At 45.0% G+C, this 18943-nt stretch overlaps 1 protein-coding gene across 3 annotated transcripts in view; it reads left to right on the top strand.

Moving 5' to 3' along the window:
• LOC135921842 (KICSTOR complex protein SZT2-like) overlaps window positions 1–18943 on the top strand; it is a 259666-nt gene that overhangs the window by 213558 nt on the left and 27165 nt on the right. For all 3 annotated transcript variants that reach the window (XM_065456218.1, XM_065456219.1, XM_065456216.1), the window contains 7 exons: window positions 2242–2471; window positions 5167–5391; window positions 6494–6797; window positions 8522–8583; window positions 10206–10394; window positions 13248–13540; window positions 17725–17947. In XM_065456218.1, coding sequence (XP_065312290.1) covers window positions 2242–2471; window positions 5167–5391; window positions 6494–6797; window positions 8522–8583; window positions 10206–10394; window positions 13248–13540; window positions 17725–17947 — 1526 coding nt within the window. The remainder of the gene's footprint in view (window positions 1–2241; window positions 2472–5166; window positions 5392–6493; window positions 6798–8521; window positions 8584–10205; window positions 10395–13247; window positions 13541–17724; window positions 17948–18943) is intronic.

Below are 18943 nucleotides of genomic sequence, written 5' to 3'. Positions count from 1 at the left end.
GGATATCTCGTTCAAAAAGGGCGGAAACAAGCGCAAGCGGCTGTTTTTTCATGAAAACGCGCCCCAGCGCCTCAGGGTATCGCGCGAACGCCGCTCTTGCCCGTGATTGGTCGGAGCCGCTGTGACGTCAGTGGCGGCAGTCGCCGGTCGGCGCCGCCGTTTGAGAGCGTAGCACGCTGTTCTGTTCTGGCTGCATAGCTGAGTTGTAAGCATTATGGAACGTTCTCGCTGTCTCGGACAGCTTGTATATTCGCCGTACATGTTCGAACCGACAGCCGATACGGAAAACGATGGCGGCAACGGCGGCAACGACGATGTTGAGTGTGCCAAAAGCGAGAGCGATGTGTACACCTTCTCGCGTGCTGGAAATCTTAGCTGTTACGTATGCTTTTTTTTTCATGTAGCTGCACGTTCCAATGACGGGAGAAAAAATGCGCTAAAGTGTCACTGGGCACTTGCTGCTGGAAGAATGCCGAAGCACTAACTTCTCATTAGATTGTAAACACGGGTACAATTCCGCGATGTCAAGCACCTTGCCGCTGCTTGTCTGAAGTCCCGTGGTTTTCTGAGCGTTGATGCACGATCGCGAACATAAGTGCCGCGTTTCAAAGCGCGCACATGCAGTGCTGCGAGGTACAGTCATGGAAGTTGCTTATCATACACATCCAGATCGAGATGGTCAGGGGGATTATATGTGCAATATTCAGAATATGGTTCGACGACTTTGCGATTGTGGCTCGATCAAGAATCGGTATGCGCGCTCCATGCTAGTGTTGACATAAAGATATTAGGCAGTTTTAGCACCGCCGTGTGGTAAACATGATAACTGCAACCGTACATCGAATGTCACTAGGCAAGTCTATACTCCAATTTATACCTCAGGTGCAACGCTGTGGAAGCTACGCACGAAGTCCAGTTACCAAAATTTATTACTGCGCGCGTTTCCGTCTATGGTTCGCAGCGTGCCAGCGGCATTTGCTCGCGCGAGCATGCACGTGAAGCTGCCGCGACGGGCTGCAATTAAAGAATGCCGAAAAGAAAATTGATTTAAAAGAACGTGTTAGCAGCCGTATAAGTACACGGATTGTTTCTATGGGTAAATTCTTTTTTTTTCATTCAGAGCTGAGCTTATATATGAAAAGTTTTCTCAAAAATCGGGTCAAGAAACACCGAACTTTTTCTAAGTGCGAACGCAGCCACTGCAAGAAGTATCTCAAGCCTCCACAGCGTTGCACCTGATGTATGAAACGGAGTATAGCAACGCTAGCAACAACGCGTTTCCGCATTTGTTGTAAGGCTATCCGGCTATCGCGGAAATGGTCCGAGCACAGCACAGTTGATTTCGTCGGCACGAACTTATCTTTCCTCACCACACTGCGCTGCAAGCTTCTTGTGCTTCGGGAACCTGTGAAACACCACATCGTCTCGCCCGCGTGTGTTCGCGCAGCCGATTGCTGCACAGAACGAGGGCATGTTGGGCGCCCTTGGCTGTAGGCACTCACGCAGCACAGAAGGAAAGAACAGTTTACGAAAATCGCAAAACAAACGTGAGCGGCGGCGGCGGCAAATCTCTCGTAGCGTCGTTCAGTAGAGCGCAGGACGGAAAGAGGCATGCCAGCGCATGCCAGCACGCCGGTCCGGCAGCTCGGTCTCCGCCAGTGACGTCAGTCTCGCCGGTTCTCTCCTCTGGTAACCTCCTCACCCGGCGCTCCGGGAAGCGATGGGGGCGTGTCCGCGGGGGTGATTTAGAAAGCGATTTCCGCCCCTTATATTAATAAAAAGAAGAAAAAAATTTCGGAACCGTAAATTATTAGGTCTGTTCTTCCCAATCCCAGCAATTCATGAAAATTGAAAACCGCTTCAGCTTCCCTTTAATTAGCTGTGGCGCGATTCGATGTGGTTTGGTGAACTCGAAGTAGGCTCAGGAAACGGTCCCGTATCTAACAAGCTCAAGTAAATCAGACTTACTATTATTTATGGTCACATATTGTGTACGATTCGACAGGTAGGCAGTGATCTAGGCATGATGATATTGGCAGAAAGCATTTGAAATTCGCTTCATTAGATCGGTGTTAGTTATGTCAAAGTTTTACTGCATAACCAAATTTTTTTTACAGGCCCTGGCCCCTCACAGGGGTAGTCAAAATTAATCCGGAGCCTTCTGTTGTGACATTCTTCACGCCCAACTGTGAAGCTTTGGAACGTTAAAAATCCCGTGATTTAAAACCTTTCTTAATACAGGCCACAAGTCCACTCAGCTTTTCGAGCCGCTTATGCTGCCAGTGACAGCTTCTCTGGACGCACCCGCCCTCTGCCGAACACCAAGCACGCCATCATCGGTGCCACCGACCATCGTCGCGCCGCCAGAGAAGGCCAAAAGCGCCACTGCTGGGGCCGATGCCGGGGAAGCTCGGCAGCCAGCCTTGATACCCAGGCAGCGACTGCTCTTCTTGCGAGTGGAGGACAAGTCTGTGAGTTTGTTTATACGTGCACTGTAAAGAGGGGGAAACGCTTAATCAATTCATTATTCTTCGTCAGTGCCCAGAGGCCATTAACAGCTTAGCATCATTATCGGTGATCCTTAATAGCTTTAATCATTATTCTTCAACGGTTATGATTGTCAGTAACCATTAACAGCTAAATAAAGTCATTATTCTTTATCATTGGCAGTGGCCGTTAACAGCTAAAAAATGCATTATTCTTTATTAGTTTCAGTGACAGTTCACAGCCTGGCATCATTAATCATCATCTTAATCATGAATGGTGCTTGGCTATGAATCGGCACCGTTAATCAGTGACCGTTAATAGGCAAATGAATTTATTATTCTTTATCAGTACCAGGAACCATTACCAGCTTTAGCACCATCAGCATGGCGCCCAGCATTAAAGTGACATTTAAAAGAGCTGCTAGACTCATAAGTGAATGTACCAAACAAAAGAAATATCTAATACAGTCCACCCCATTACACTGGACCTGAATATATAATGTACTTTCAGATATAGCAGACTATTCTTATCAATTAGTTTGGTCAGCCTATGTTATCAATGCAACCAATTCTGCTTTCAATGGGTACGGGTATAATGAATTGTCGACTATAACAGGTGGCGTGAAAACAATGTACTTTACTGCAGCGATGCGTGCATATGGCAGCGCACTGCACGCAACTACTTGTGTGGAAAAGCACTTTTTCATGTGTGAAAATGCAATTTTTCTTAAAGAACACACTAGCAGCAAGCTTCTCGCAATGGCACGCTTCGCAACGTCCGAAAGAGAGTGTTCGGGTCGACAACACACGCGGTTCACTGCCGCCCACAGTTGCCTCCATGTGCCGAGGTTGTTACTAGGCCTAAACAGCCTAATTTCGAAGCCGTAGCATACGGTACTTCAATAACAACTGCTAACAATGGCAAACTTGCATTGATCGCATTGATTCATGCAAGAAAAGAAGGTAGGTGCAGCGTCCAAACTGCAAAGCGCATGATGCAGTGGAGCAGTCTCGCATACAGCACAGCCGTGGCCAGATGCGGGCTCAGAGTTGAACTTGCCTCGTACCACGGCTCTCGCTTGTGCTACAGGTGTGGCTCGACAGTAGTCATCACTTGACGCGAAAGATTGTATTAAGACATCAGTTTATTCTATCGACGACTGTATTGTGTGAAATACCGTAGCCAATGTCTGTGTCACCGTCAGCGGCGACGTGCTCGGCATGGTGGGAAAGCCGGCCAGCCGTTAATCTTACTGTTGAAGGAAACTGCCATTTTTCGGCTACCAGCGTCCAGAAACAGTGAACAGCAGGACACCGTGCCGCGATGTAGTGCAATCACCACGTAAACCCATTTATCTGTTTGTTGAATTTCGATGTTTTGATAATTTTTGCAATCACCTTTGGTTTAGACAGCGGTATATGTGAAGTTCCGCCATTTCACAACATACCACGGACCTAATAGATAGTCGGATATAACAGACCTATCTTGCTGAATTATTACAGTTCGTCATAATGAGCGTCATCTGTAGCATGCAAAAAGTTAGAAAAATTTTAAGGTAACTGCAACGACTGTGATAAAATGATGAAGCCAGGTTGTTGTACAGACAAGTGATTATCAAAGGCACCATGACAGCAGGGAGGAACGTTAATGTTTTGGTGAAACGCTGTAAGGGAAACTGAAGGACAGTCTTGGTGCATTCAAATTTCTCATCCAAGCCATGCTGCCGATAAACTTAGTATGGGCATTGTGTATTTCAGGGTATTTTTGTTGTATTTTCACCTTTATGGCCAATCATTTTTTTTTTCATGCAGCAAAAGCTTGTAAAAGTTACCACCTTGAGTCTTTGCATGCTTCTGTGAGTGATTTATGTGTATTGTACTCATTTTGTATTTATGAACAATTCACTAGACCCATTAGATTCAGTCAAAGTTCGTATTATGTGACCCTGGTACAGGAATCCATGCCCTGTCACTTTCGTTTCAGTATCCTTTCTAGTTTGCCAAACCTCTACTTCTTTCAACAAACAATTTCATTGTCTGTCTGACACAATGAGAGAGCAACAATGTAGCTGGTGAACAGCTTGACGCTCACTTACTTTAATGTTACAACTTTGCAGACCACATAGCAAGCATGCTTCAAGCTTACAGCATGTTCGAAATGTAATTTATACACTGGGCTTTGGAAACGCTTGCCTGAAAAAGAATTGCAAGAAAGGCTCTGCTGAGAGTAACAGTGTTGCTTGTTAACAGTGGATGTTTGTTGAAGGCATATGCTGGCTTTTTGGTCTGAAAATTTGTAAAAAGCTTTATTCTATTAAAACAATGCTTTTGAGATAATAATGCTCTTTTCTTTCACTCTGTTAAGTTTATTATCTTGTATAAGCATCTTAATTATAACATTAATTTATCACTCATTTGTTTCACATTTCTTCAATTTTATTATTATAATTTAACCTTAGAGCATCCCTCACCACCATGACTTTAATATGGTCTTACACGGAGGCTTCTTTTCTTATGATGTTTAGCACAGTCCTCTGATGGTTTTTACTTTTCTTATAAGTGTGTCACATGTCAATAGAGAGCATGTCGACCTATGTTGACCACCTAACTTTTGGTGCTCTTTGCACTGCTCTGACCCTGAAGTAAGTAAAATCTTCCCATCTCACTATGTTTGCTGCAGTTGACCCTTTACCTGTACAACTGGACGTCCGATCAGGGCCAGGAGCTCTTCAAACTGCTGGGCCACCTCGTCGAGTGGCAAGACCTGCGCAACTACTTCTTGCGGAGTATCGTTGTCCAGAAAATGGGGCTGTTCTTCCACCAACCTGTGACAAGCGCCCCTTCTCCCTGCCTCCGACAGCAGCAACAGCAGCAGCAACAGCAGCAGCAACAGCAGCAGCAGCAGGTCAGCTAAACCGTTGCCGGGCCAGTCGGTTGTAATTCATGAGAACAGTGCGAGGTAGGCATAGCAGTTGAATCACCTTCTGTTCTGTCAGTGGTTGAAGAAGCAAAGCACCAAGTCTGCATCCAGAATTTCGACAAGGGGACCTGTCTTCATTGCAGTAAAGACAACTCTTTTTGTCAGGACTTCAGAAGGGTGGGCAGCTGGGCTAGTTGACATACGTATATTCATGGTATTGAGGCGCAAACAAAGACACATGCTCACACTGAGATACAAGAGTCGCTTACTGAACTCTCTCGTTTTCTTTAGACAAAGCAGCAGCACAATCTTTGACACTATGTAAACTGCCCTCTTCTGGAACCCTATGTGCAACTGATCATGCAGTCATAGGTCATAGTCATAGGTGCCATGCAGTGCTTGGGACCCATTCGCAGAACACCTAGTGCTCTTATGGAATCTGACAACTCGCCAGGACTATCACATCCCACTTCTCGACAGTCATCTTTGTCTTCGTAGATAGGGTTGGCCGTACAGTAGAGCATGAAAGGGGATTGCCGAGTATCAGGATGATACGTCCTGGTGAATTGTCAGGTTTCATTAGAGCACCTGCACGTTCTGCAGGTAAAACAGACATTGTCCAAGGCATTAAACTTTGCCTTGCTTTCATGGCATTGTGTTTCGCAAATTCTTTGTAGAGACATTAAAAAAATTGTCATTGCTAAAGTAAGCAAAGCTGCTAAGTGAAAGTCTACGGTCTTGGCTTCCTCTCACCGTTGTCGAGCTTTTAGTCTTTGGCTAAAGCCGCTTCACATGCTGAGTCATTCTTCACTGATCGATGGGCCATTTCATTTGGAGCTGTCTCTGTAGCATTAGAAAATGTGCTAGCCCAAAAACAGATGTGATGCGCCACTGAGGCACATCTCTGTCATAACCAAGCACATCTGCCACGGTGGGCATGACGTCATCACTGATGCAACCACTCAGTTAGTGTACCGTGCCATACACACTTTACCTCTCCACATTTACCTTTCCTCTTGGTAGTCTGACCATCACAGCATCAAAACCCATCTTGCTCTACAAAGAAAGCTTCCTTTCAACTTTGCAGGCAGTGACTGGTCATCAGCTGCACAGCATGGCCGTGGCAACACAGACATCAGCATCGACATCCGGCATACCGAGCCACCTGTGGGCTTTCGTGGACCACATGGTCTTACGCCACAACCCTACGAGTCGGCACCAGGATACCACGGCTGCGGCTACAAAGCTCGCAGTGCACAATCTCGTTGGGCAGGTTCTGCGGGGTGTGAAGCCGAGGACGCCCATGCAGGCAGCCTCGTATGCGAGCTGCGATGACCCCGTGACCCGCCATGGGCGCCAGGTGCAGGAGATGCGAGGAATGCGGAGAAGGGGTGAGCAGTGACTCCACAACATCGGTGAAGCGGGATAGTTGGTACAGATACAGTTGAAGAAAAGACGCACATAACAAAGTATGCAGGGAGAGGTCTTCAGTGCCCACCTCATCTATGTTTCTGCACCTCGTGTTATTTGTCTGTCACGCCATGTAGATGGGGGCAGTGGGAACTGGAGAACAGCACAACACATGTTACACATTCATTACGCCATCATTTTGCTGTCGTCACCATACACAACGTTGCTCGCTTTACACGAACACACTGTGCCACCTGGTAACACACTATGGAACCCCAGCTACCCGCAAAATATCTAGCTTAACATTGTTTCACACTGTGCATGGAAGCTGCTAAACGTTTTTGCACACGTTTTGTAATGACCTTGCTTACTGTAGAGCTTCATTTATGTCTTGGAAAATGAAACGCAAGGAAAAAAAAAACATGCAAACCAGGAAAACATATGATCTGAAGTCCCCAAAAAATTTGGCAGACTCAACTAGAGCTGATATATATGAAGCGTTGCACAAATAATTGCAGCACGAAACACGCATGCACCAAGCTGGTTGGGCCCAGGCGACCCAAGATGCCCATTGTTATTGCAGCTTCCACAAGCTTACGCTTGCGTTTCTCAAATTTGGCCTGGGTCAGCAGTGTCTTCTGAATCTGGTAACAAGAAAATGATGAAACGAACCAACTTTACCTGCACAGGATAGAAATTTGCTCACCTAATGTCCATGGTCATCACACTCATACAGCACTTCATAGCTGTCCATGTAAAAGCGCAGCATGTCATCCTCCATACAGTCCATAGCACGTTTGATATTCTGCACTTATCAAATGACTTTGTAAAAACCACAAACAGGACAGTGCCTAAACTAACAATTTTGCTAGTTCGCCCTGCATTGCATGCAATCCTCCGGAACCTCAAGAACATGTGACGTGACCTGTTCCAACCAGCTTATTACTACGTAAAATAATTTGTTGTTTGTATGTGATTTCGTAAACAGACTGAAAGCAGCGCATCATCATGCTATGCGAGCTTTTCTGTTGCCATCCATAATCACCATGTTGTGATGCTAGTAGCAGTGATGCTTGCTGGGCTGGCTCAGATGATAGGTTCTTGGAAACATGGTTTTGGTTTCCGTTTCGTATTGTATTGCACAGAGCGTACAATTTTCTGACTACATTCCTTGGGGAAGAAGGCGCACATTGGGATTTCGTAAATACTGTAATAACTTATTGTGAGCTACCATTTTCACTTTTGAAATCTCCCCGTGGCAGTCCAAAGGTGGGTGTCTTTGACGGGAAATGACATTGGTTCGACGCATTAACTGTACCCTAAGTGCTGCCAAGACAGATGCTGTCGCTGTTAGAATCACCGCTGGAATCACTATTGGAGTCAGGCATGTGATATGTGTGCTGACCAGCCAAGTTTGAATTAATTTCGTAATCGAAATAACGAAAGTCTTTGCCCACAATAATGTAGGGGTTCTGGCTGGGACCATCGGTCAGCATTGAATTAAACAAAAATTTTGTCAACTGGAGTCAAATTAATGAAAGTCTACTCTTCTGTAATTAGCCATTAAGGACCATATTAAACAAAGCCCTTGCTGCCCAGGCATAAGTTCCGGTTGTGGGGATTCTTGTGTCATGTTGCTTCTCCCTTCACCATTACAGATGTGAAGTACACTGCTAGTAAAAGCCCCGCCTATGTTCTGTTTCAGAACTTGTGGAATTCCACCGCATCTATGACGACAAAGGCACCAGCGCCAATCTTCTCGTCATGGTAAGCAATTTCAAAGAGCATCAAATATCAAGTCAATGGAAAGCATAGAGCACGAATATTCTCTCTGCTCACTTGAGCAATGTTGGACAAAGCAAGAGCTTAAAGGGATCCTGAATCACCTTCGGGCTTGGTGAAAAAACAGTTTGTGGATAGCACACGCTGCTGTGAACATCTCAGCTAAATTTTGCAGTAGTATGCGGTGCAGGGAGCTCGCAAGCGGAGTGCGAAGTCACCCTTCTCTCAAATGCTCTCTTTTCAACAGAAGCCTGCTCCTCACTCTTTTCTGGACGTTTTATTTCGTAATATAGCAGATTTTCATATGCGACTGCTATTGGCCAGTAGCTTACATTAATTAAGAATGGTATTTGGATCAGTGTGCTTCTTCCTACTGTTACTGTGTACGTATATTTATTGATGCAGTTTGATAAACAGGCTGAAGTAAGCCAAAATCTGCTTCCAAATTTCAATAAGAATTACGTACTTTCGAAAGAAGCCGACCATCGTTTGCTGACGCTCGGCCATGGCCGCCTGTGTAGGGCCACCCTGCTTACCGCTGTCGTAGCCGTTGGATCTCGCTAATGTCTACTAGTTTTGAACACTCAACTACCCTAAAATCCTAAGGGATGCCCCACCCCTGAAGAATAGTCCACCTGTGTTTTTGTCATGATTTTCCACTTCTTCAATAACACCGATAGATAGCCCACCCCTGACTACCATTCCCAGCATTCATAATCCTCTAGGAGCCAACCGGCCGATAGCCTTCGAAGGTGTTTTTTGCCCTCAGCGTTGGTCCAGGTGTGATTTTTTTATGTTGCAATAGCATTCATTCAAACACTTTGTTATTTTTGTAATTTACAAACTGAGAAAATAATTAGTTTGCTCGCTCACTATTACGATTCTTGTTTCCCTGCGGTATCTTTGCTTTTTCTTTTTCTTGTTTCTGTTCTGTGTTTTGCGGGTACTGCGCTTGCGGTGTACAAGTTAGGCCTAGCAGCATACTTGGCTTGATAGTGTCACTCCAGCGCTCGAGCCCTTGCGTTTTTATCTTATCGGCTCAAAGATTTCTTATACTATGCATCAGAATAAGAATACGGAGAGCTTCATGAGTGGCTTGCTCTGGCGATCCCCCCTTCCGCTGCCCTGCCAACCACGTCGAACATCGTCCATGAGAAGGTTGTCAACCTTTTGTTTGAAAGCAACAATGACTGTTCGTTCTATGCTTTTGACAACGAATAAATTCAGCGCTAATAAATGCGTGTTGAGTCTTTGGCTGCTAAACATTTTTCGACTTTTGCTTACTGCACACTGAAAGTTATCCCACCTCATATTTTCACTCGGTTTTCTCCCGATTTTAGGTGGGCTATAGCTCGAACCATGCGAAACTTAAGGTCAGACAACACTCATGCTTTCATTCGCCTGCTCACTCCTGCTCACTCCTAGTTAGATGCCTTTGCAGACTTTGCTTTGTATTGAGTGTGATAGCGCTTCAAGATGTGCAAGTTGGATATGGCTGCTATCCATGGGATAGTAGTGTTATGTTGCGCGCCATCATCTGGTTGTATATTTTGGGCGCGGTAGTGCTGTCTTCACAGCTGGTGTCCCCGTGTCTTGTGCCCTTGCAGGAGAAGATGCTGACCCAGGTGAAGAAGGAAGCTCGCCTGGTGCACTACTGCCTGACGCCGCTGCTGTTCAGCCCAACGTGGCGGCTTAAAGTGGCCCAGGTGCGCGACCACACCCTCGAGGCTGCCATCACATCCGGCCTGCCATCTGACTGCCCCGCTGCTGCACATGACCAACCACCTGCAGGCCAGGTGAGGCCGGTGGATAATGTCGTACGAAATGTTGCATTAGGGAGGGAGTCGGGTAAAAAGGACTTGGCTGGCTGAAGTGCTAGCTGTTTAGGGCATTTTGTTTAATACTATGTTTGGATGATGTAATTGCCTGCTTAGTCTATAAAACATTTGAATTGCCCCGAGGGATTCAGTGATGGCAGTGCCATTTGTGCTTGCTGGGGCAAAACATGGTGCTCCATATTTTGCTATAACAGCAACAGATGGCACCACCACATCACTGCCGAGAAAGTCTCAAGCCATTTTTACTGCAATGAGACAGTTGGCAATTGTTTTAAATGGGAGTTCCCTTCTTGGGTGTTTTTGTGGGCAGGTGCATGTGTGTTAGTGTGGTTCCTTGTGCTCTTAAGCTCTTACCAAGACAAATGACACTCCTCTCTCATTGTTGAGAGAGTTTACATTTCATATCTGTGTTTCTATCTAACAATTTACCCGCCTACCTGGCTCATTGGGTAGTCTATGGCCTAATGGGTGGTGCATCGGGTTGCCGTGCTGAGGGAACAAGGTACCAAAACTAACCATCTGACCTACTTAGGTTGCTGAGTGTGTGGCACCATGTACATGCATGTCGTTCATCAACGAACCTCTTTCACGCTGACATAGGTCACTGTAGGTACGGGGCTGGGTAGGTACCACTGTTCAGTGAAACTCTTTGATGCCGATTTGGAGGACTGGGTATTGGCCACTCAGTCTGTGCTGGTCATAAATGAACCTCTTTAACCCTTTCGCTGTCACGGACGTACGGGTACGTCATCGCGCTTCCCCCCCACAGTGTCACTGACGTATCGGTACGTTCTCTATCGTGCGTTCAAAATTTCGCGCCTGAGCGCAAAGCTGGCGCTCCTGGATTGGCCACGCTATCTGTTGACTCTTTCTACAAGATCGTATATTCGCCCCGACCTGTCTAAGTCCATGTATTGAAGAGTACAGTGCGACTGCCACTCCCCACTTTCTCTTTGGTGAGCGGCGCGATGGCTCCGCGTTCACTGGATCATGCGTCGCGCGCATGTGGTTATGGGTTCAAGGGTTGTTCTGCCTTCTCCGCTGGTTTGAAGGTTTTTATTTTTCTTCTGTTCGTGTGTCTGCTACGGCGCGTCAAGTTCAGGCGCAGGTGCCGTTGCCTCTCCCAAAAGAGTGACTCGATTGCTACTTTCGCTCTCTCGCCGCACCCTCGCTTCCGACTTGCAGCAGTAAACGTAAAGCCCTTCGAACTTTGTTTAGCCTTTTTCCATCTCCCTCTGTCTTCTTGTTCACGCAACGTCCCATTTCTCTTGTGCGGGCGACTGAAAGCGCCTCCTCCTCCCTGCGCGTGGTTACTTTCGGATGGCTGAGCGCGCGGGACCTTCGTCTGCTCATAGGAGCGGTGGCTCAATTCCGATTCAGAATACGAGCCGAGCTCGGATTCGGACTCGGACGGAGTCGCATGCGAGGAAGAGGGTTCCGCATCGTCAGATTCGGATGTTGAACGGATTTTATAGTCAGGCTGATGATGATGATGATGTTTACTAACAACACCTGCAGAACACTGAAATGGGCATATTGCATTGACTATGTTATTTGTATACCAATTATAATAAAAAATATATTGCTATGTTCATTCCCTGTTATGCTCGTTCCCTGAAACCAATCTGACACTGGGGGTGCGTCACGGCCAGAAAGGTCCGACAGCAAAAGGGTTAATGCCAACTTGGGTTGCTGGTTGTGTGCCAGTAGGTGGGTGCTACTCTTCAGTGAACATCTTTGACACCAACTTGAGTAAGTATGTATGTGCCACTTGGAATGTGCCGCTCTCCAATGACGAAAAATATCCTGTAAATTTCTGATACGTGTATGTATGCTTAGGTTAGTACACCATCCGTCTTCCCGTTTTCTGTGTTTGCTTTATCAGCATGGAAGTGCCGGCTAAAAACACGTGATGCCACAATTAAACAGAAAGTGATAACGTGCGCGGAGACGGACGAAAATTGAAACTTGTGCGTGGGTGCCATAAGTGTTTTAGGCATGAACCTTATGTGTGACGCCACAAATATGGCAGCCATGGACTAAATTGGCAACCTGTTGACTAGGCACGAAACCACTAATTTGGTTGTCAACTCCCGATGAAGTGGTGCTGGTTCGGCCTAGTGGCGTAAGCAGTGTGGCCAGCAAAGTGGATGGTGACAAGTCGTTTTGGGACGCTCATTGTCAATACATTAGCACTCGTAGACCTTATCAGTGAATGAGCGTGAGATCCGATGCACTAGCTAGACTGACAATCGCAGTGGTGGAGTTCCCTCTGTGTCCCAAAAGTCTGTTAGCAACATGCATGTTTGCCCACTGGCTTGGGTTAGTTGGACTGCAAATAGCAAACCAATGTGCCGATCCCGCGTGATAACACCACTCACATCGTTGTGCACTTGCAGCAATGCAGAGTTCGTGTACATAATTTATCGTTGTTTGCGTGCCTCATATCAGCATTGCAAAAATGTGGACAGGCCATCAAAATCCACAGGAGACCCTTTGCCAGCCTCTTTGGAGGCACCCCACTTGCGTTTCTTTTGCATAAACTTGATTGCATGTTTTTTTTTTTTTTGCTAGTATCTGTGAGTATGCTTAAAGGAAATTTCGGATATGATAAAAGTATTTTCATTATAACGAAGTTCGACTGTGCGTACATCAGTTGAAGCAAGAAATAATCACGTAAAGGACACCTTGATACTTTGCCATTCAACCTAAATTAACCACGAGATATCGTCATTTTGTTGTAGCTCCTGCTGCCTTATTTTTTTAACGGGACAGCTTACACTCAAGTAATTTGTACTATACTAAATGCAGCGCACACGACACAGCTCCGGCGGGAGCCAGAAGAGCATTGGTGGAGATGCATCCAATGCCGCAGCCTCGCGACGGATGCGCCGCTCGAGTGGGGTGCCCTCTGTCACCTCGGGCGGAAGTGGAGGAGGTGGCGGTGGGCAGCAGTCATCACCTAAACAGCACCGGCGGTCCACCAATGAGGAGACGTGGCACATGACGGTGTGCAGCCACTACATCCAGGAGTACATCCAGTACCTGCAGAACCTGGGATTCATGGCCATCCAGACCAAGCACACCGCGTCACGCAAATCCAGGTGCACTACAGCAGGCAACCTCTGGTTTGAGTGTCTTTCCCAAATTCGGCCGCTTGTAACTTTCTTCAGTCGGTCTCTGTAATCACCTTTGGTCAATTTTGGCCCAAAATGCTATGTTCAGATCCGCCTGTCACGGGTGCTCTTCTTAGTGTGGTTAACATGAAGCTTCACCTCACACCCGACCTCGGTTTTTCCCATGCAAAAGGTAGGAGAACTTAAAGGGGCCCTGAAGAACTTTTGTTACTAATCATAGAATGGCCTCACTATCAAAATACTTCGTCCCATGAATCTCATGCCACAAAAATTTTTCAAATCTTTCAACTAAAAGTGGAGCTATCACACCAATACCCAGCTTCCTCTATCTTCTTGTCTCCGCTAGCACACTGGAAGCTACATATTATGGAGAAGCTAAGAGTGCAAAGCCCGGCCAAAAGTTTAGTGTTGCAGTATTGAAAGGGCTCATTGCGGCAACCTGTGGCGGTCACGGCAGATTACACTATACAACACGCTGCTGCCATCTGGGAGGCAAAGTGCAGCAAACGCAGCTACGCACATTGCAAGGATGAAATGATTTTTCGGTCTTTTAGCGATCACCCATAGACTCTTGAAAAAGTTTGTCCCCTTTGGGGCTTATCTTTTCCCACAACAATAGTTGTCATCTGCTTTGCTTGCGTTTCCTTTCTTGAAAGCTCTGCACTTTGCTACTTTTTTATTGAGAATGCTATGTCACGCTGATAACACGTGTGCTGTTCGTGAACTGGGTGTACCAGGTACACAGTGTTGAATCCGGGCAAAGTAGATGAAAATTGTGGGAGAAGTCCAAAGGGGTGCACACTTTTCTAAGAGTGTATATAGTTTTCATTTATTTAACTCAATATCAGTAATCATGTATTACTGAGAATGTTCTTGCGATCATAAAATCAGCCAATATCATTGGTCGGCCAACTGCTTTCGATCAGCTTTTGACGGCACCATTGCAGATGCGAGAGCAACCGTCTGTTCACTGCTTCTGACACGAGGCTGCAAATTCCTTGCTGCGTGCAGTCCAATAATTGATTCCCATGATCACAAGAGCCTTGTTAACCGATCGGCAACATTTTCTTACTATGTTCAAAAAGCTTTTCATGGCCTCTTTAATAACCCCTGTTCAAACAATTTCTGGACCAACTTAAATCAGGCTTAATTATGTTTCCTGTCTGAAGAATGTTAATTTTGTCACTTCGAAAAGTAACACATTTATTTAGGCCCTCAGTTTCAGAAGAGATGTCAGTTACAAAATTTGGATATTTTTAAGTGCATTTACAACCTGTGGTTGTGATAGGAAATATGTTTATCTAAGTTATAGGAGATCCTGATCACCAGAAGGAAATTTACAGGAGAACTCAAGTTTTATTTTCTTACGTTGAACCTACAAAAATTGGCTGTGTGTTAGATTCTTGTAAATGCGGTAAATGACAGTTCATGAGAATTATAGAATGAGTACCAAGGGAAGGGAAGCAGTCGAGGATGGCAGAAAATTAGGTGGGGTGATGAAATTAAGAAATTTGCAGGCACAACTTGCAATCAGCTATTGGTAGACAAGGGTAATTGTAGATCACTGGGTGGCGCCTTCGTCCTGCAGTAGACATAAAAAAAAGGGTGACAATGACAAGCTGTTTGTTCGGTGATAGGAACAGCCATTATCATTTCTTCAAGCAAAATGTCTAGGTGACTTAAATGTTTGTTGCCTTGCCTCAAGAAAGGAGGGAGTCAAATCTGCAACCTTGGGCTCTGTAAGATGTTTTTCTTTTTCTTTCTTTCTTTCTTTCTTTCTTTCTTTCTTTCTTTCTTTCTTTCTTTCTTTCTTTCTTTATTTATTTATTTGTTTGTTTGTTTGTTTGTTTGCTTGCTTTTTTAGCTGTAGCAAATTTTAAATATTGCCTGTAACAGGTATAGCACAATTCTGACCCTTCAGCTAAATTACTCAATCAGGTAGTGATCGCTTCTATGAGAAATCAAAATGTTTCATTGAATAATTAACATAATTACACTTATAAACGTTTTAATTAATTACTTTGTAGCATATATTTCAATTTGCTAATTGTAGCTAGTAAGCTTGCAAGGCATATCGACTTAGAACAAATTCTGAGGATGGCACTGGTTTCAGTATGCACCGTAAAACTTGTGGTGAAAATTCACTATTGTGTCGCTCACATTTTTAGGAAAATGTTGCTTTATGCATTGAAACACACAACTGGCATAGTTCTGAGGCTGCAACTCGTAAATTGAAATGTGTGTGCTAAAGTAATTAATTTAAAAGTAATTAGTGTAATTGTTAAGTATTCAATTAGGCATTTTGATTTCTCGTAAAAGTAGTGGCCGCCTCATCGAGTAACATAACTCAAAAGTTAGAATGGTGCTACCTGCCACGGGCATTTCTTTTTTAAAATTTGATGCAGCTAAAAAGTAAAAAAAAGAACACACACATGGTGTACTGTGCCACTGTGACATTTTGAATCGGATGTTGGCAAGGCAATTTTTTTTGCAAACAGATGGGCCTAATTACCAAATCCAAAAAGAGTTGTTGGGCCTTTTAAGCTGGCACCGCAACTGGAATAAGGGTTTTACTTCGATTAGCACTTGCGGACTAGCTCCCCTCTGCCTTAGTGATGTGAACACAGTCTACATTGGTGCAGCAGTGCTTTAAAGGTCCTCTTCAGTCTGTAGATAGATATGTAGAGAATGGCCTCTAGATGGTAATACATTCTCGTGCATCACTTCTTTGTATTTGTTTTCGAGCTCCACTTACTATTTTACTTATTTCGCTGTAATGATATTGTTACTGTAGCTGCTTGTGAGCTGTCGATATTCATGTTTCATGATTTTAATGAAAAAGAGGTCCCATTTCAGTATTATACTCTGGGACCTCTTTCTGTATACTACCTTACAATGCAAATGTGTATAAAAGACAATGTAGAAAAGAAGGTAGAATGGATAACCGGTGGACCATTCGAGTTACAGAATGGGTGCCAAGGGAATGGAAGCACAGTCGAGAATGGCAAAAAACAAGGTGGGGTGACAAAATTAGGAAATTTGCAGGTACAAGTTTGAATCAGTTTGCGCAGGACAGGGGTAATTGGAGATCGCAGGGAGAGAGGCTTTGTCCTGCAGTGGGCATAAAAATAGGCATATTAATATTATTATCGTTGTTGTTGTTTTGTTGTTGTTGTTGTTGTAAAACACTACTACTTAGAGTTACTGTATATATCTCAAAGGGAGCAATGTTGCAGAGCTGTCTTCCATCTTGCGCACCAAATGAACAGCGATATCTTGTGAGGGAAACCTACACATAAGTGTTTGCAGGAGGTCGTGCTAGGCACCATGTGAATTGCAAGTTCACATTTAAACTACTATATCTTTGTCTCTTAAGCATGCCTATTGCAAATAAACACATTTGAGGGATAGCAGTTGCATGATTTCTCTACTACAAATAAATTATCCGATTTCACATGCGCTGATGCATAGCCTAGTGCAGGATTCTTCCTGACTCAGGTGTGATGGTGCTGCCTGTAGAAACACATGCCAATCAACAAAACTGCAAATGAAATAAACACTACATAAGAGGCACTTATCATGATAAACTTACCTTGAACTAGCAAAAGAAAAAAAGAAAGAGAGAGAGACAGATTTTGGAAGCGATTGTCTGAGCATTAATCTCAAGACAAGGGCTTGTTATGTTTGGTTGAGCAAGGCCTGCCGGGTCATAAGAGAACTCTGGGAAAAAGGAAAAGCCTTCAATGCGATGCAATCGCCGACCAATACAGGCATTGAAGAACCAAGAAGGCAGGCAGCAACAGCATTGCTGCTTTTAACAACTATGCAGACCAATGAACAGCTGAACCCTTTTGTTGGCGTGCGCACCATTATGAATATTCTCAGTCCAGCTTTGCTTCGCTTCTTAGTGATGTTCAATGCTTGGTGGCATGCGGAGCGGTAGTGCAAGAAGCTGCAGTGTCTCGAGGAAGCGACGCTGTCTTTGCCAATCTTGTTTTCCCTTTAGAGTTGCCTTCTTTTCATTGCATAGTTGCTTTTTCCACTACTTGGCTGCGTTTGACGAATGGAAGCACAAGCATTGTGTGGAAAACAAATGCACAGCTCTGCTCCCTTTGGTAGGATATGCAGTAACTAGTTTCTCCTGGCTGCAGCACAATGTCGGTGAGGAGGCGCGAGTCGGACGCCAGCAGCAAGCGCCAGAGCGTGGGGGCCCTGTCTCTCGGAGAGTTGCCACGCCACTGCCTCTTCCAGTGGCACCTGGGCGGCCTGTACTTCTTTGAGGTCGGCTTCTGCGACCCCTACGTCGCCTGCAACCTCTTCCTCGTTGAGCGGCAACGCCTCCTGCCGTCTGGCACGCAGCTTTACATGTCACAGGTATGTGCACCTGAGATCTTTGTGCCAACATTTGAGGTCTGAGCCCAGGTGAATGCTTTACATTTGCACTGCTCTGTTGCGTACACTGCTACCAATAAGGGTACTTAATTAACCCTTTCAGCGTCACTGACTTACCAGTATGTTTCTGCATTTTATTAGTTTGTTGCGCGTTTTATTCTTTTTGTCAAATAGGAATGTGAGGACCGCAGCAAGAGAGCATTTGTCATTATCTGTGTCGTTTTTTGTTGTTTCTGCATAACCAAAATTAAACTGTTGTGCTCGTTTTATAATATCTAAGAAGAAAAAAAAGACAATGCTGGTGGTTTGTCACCTCTAAAGAAACCCAGCTGCAAAAGGGTTAAAGCACCTATGCTAGTTTTTGCTACTGGTCCAACAACCACTGTGCAAAGAATGTTTATAGTATAAATCTGAACCAGGTTCCCCCAAGGTGGGCTTCCCCTTTGCTCCACTTAACCCTTCACTCCTATTGAGGAACTCAGTGGTTCAACGACAAATCGCTTGGTGGGGAGGAGGCATAATGACAGGTAAGACAGAGAAAGGCCGACCAAAAATAAAACGTTTAAAAAATTTTGAGACATTTTGGCTTCCAGACAGAAGACTTGTTCACAAAAAAGGGGGTTCTACGAGGCAAGCTTATGTCCTTTTTAGTATCTGACCAAGGCACCTAGCATATGCAGGAGAAAGGTTGCCATCATTCCTATTTAGCATTTTCTTTGTAGTCTGGATAACAAGTGATTCCAGATACTGACGGGAACACCAATTTCTTTCTTTCACTATTATGCTTGCCTTGCCCCAGTCAACCTCATGATTAGAAGTTGCCACGTGTTCCGCAAGCGCATTAGAGACAACGTTCTTCTTTCTGACATAATTCATATGGTCTTTCAGCCGTCTTTCAAAATTTCTGCTCCTGCCAATATCAACATAGTCACAGTATGCGCACGGAATCCTGTAAACAATGCCTGGAAACTTTTCTTT

The sequence above is a fragment of the Dermacentor albipictus genome, chromosome 9 (genome assembly GCF_038994185.2).
Source record: "Dermacentor albipictus isolate Rhodes 1998 colony chromosome 9, USDA_Dalb.pri_finalv2, whole genome shotgun sequence".
Taxonomy (NCBI): Eukaryota; Metazoa; Arthropoda; class Arachnida; order Ixodida; family Ixodidae; genus Dermacentor; species Dermacentor albipictus.
This window is presented reverse-complemented; position numbering and strand designations above follow the sequence as displayed.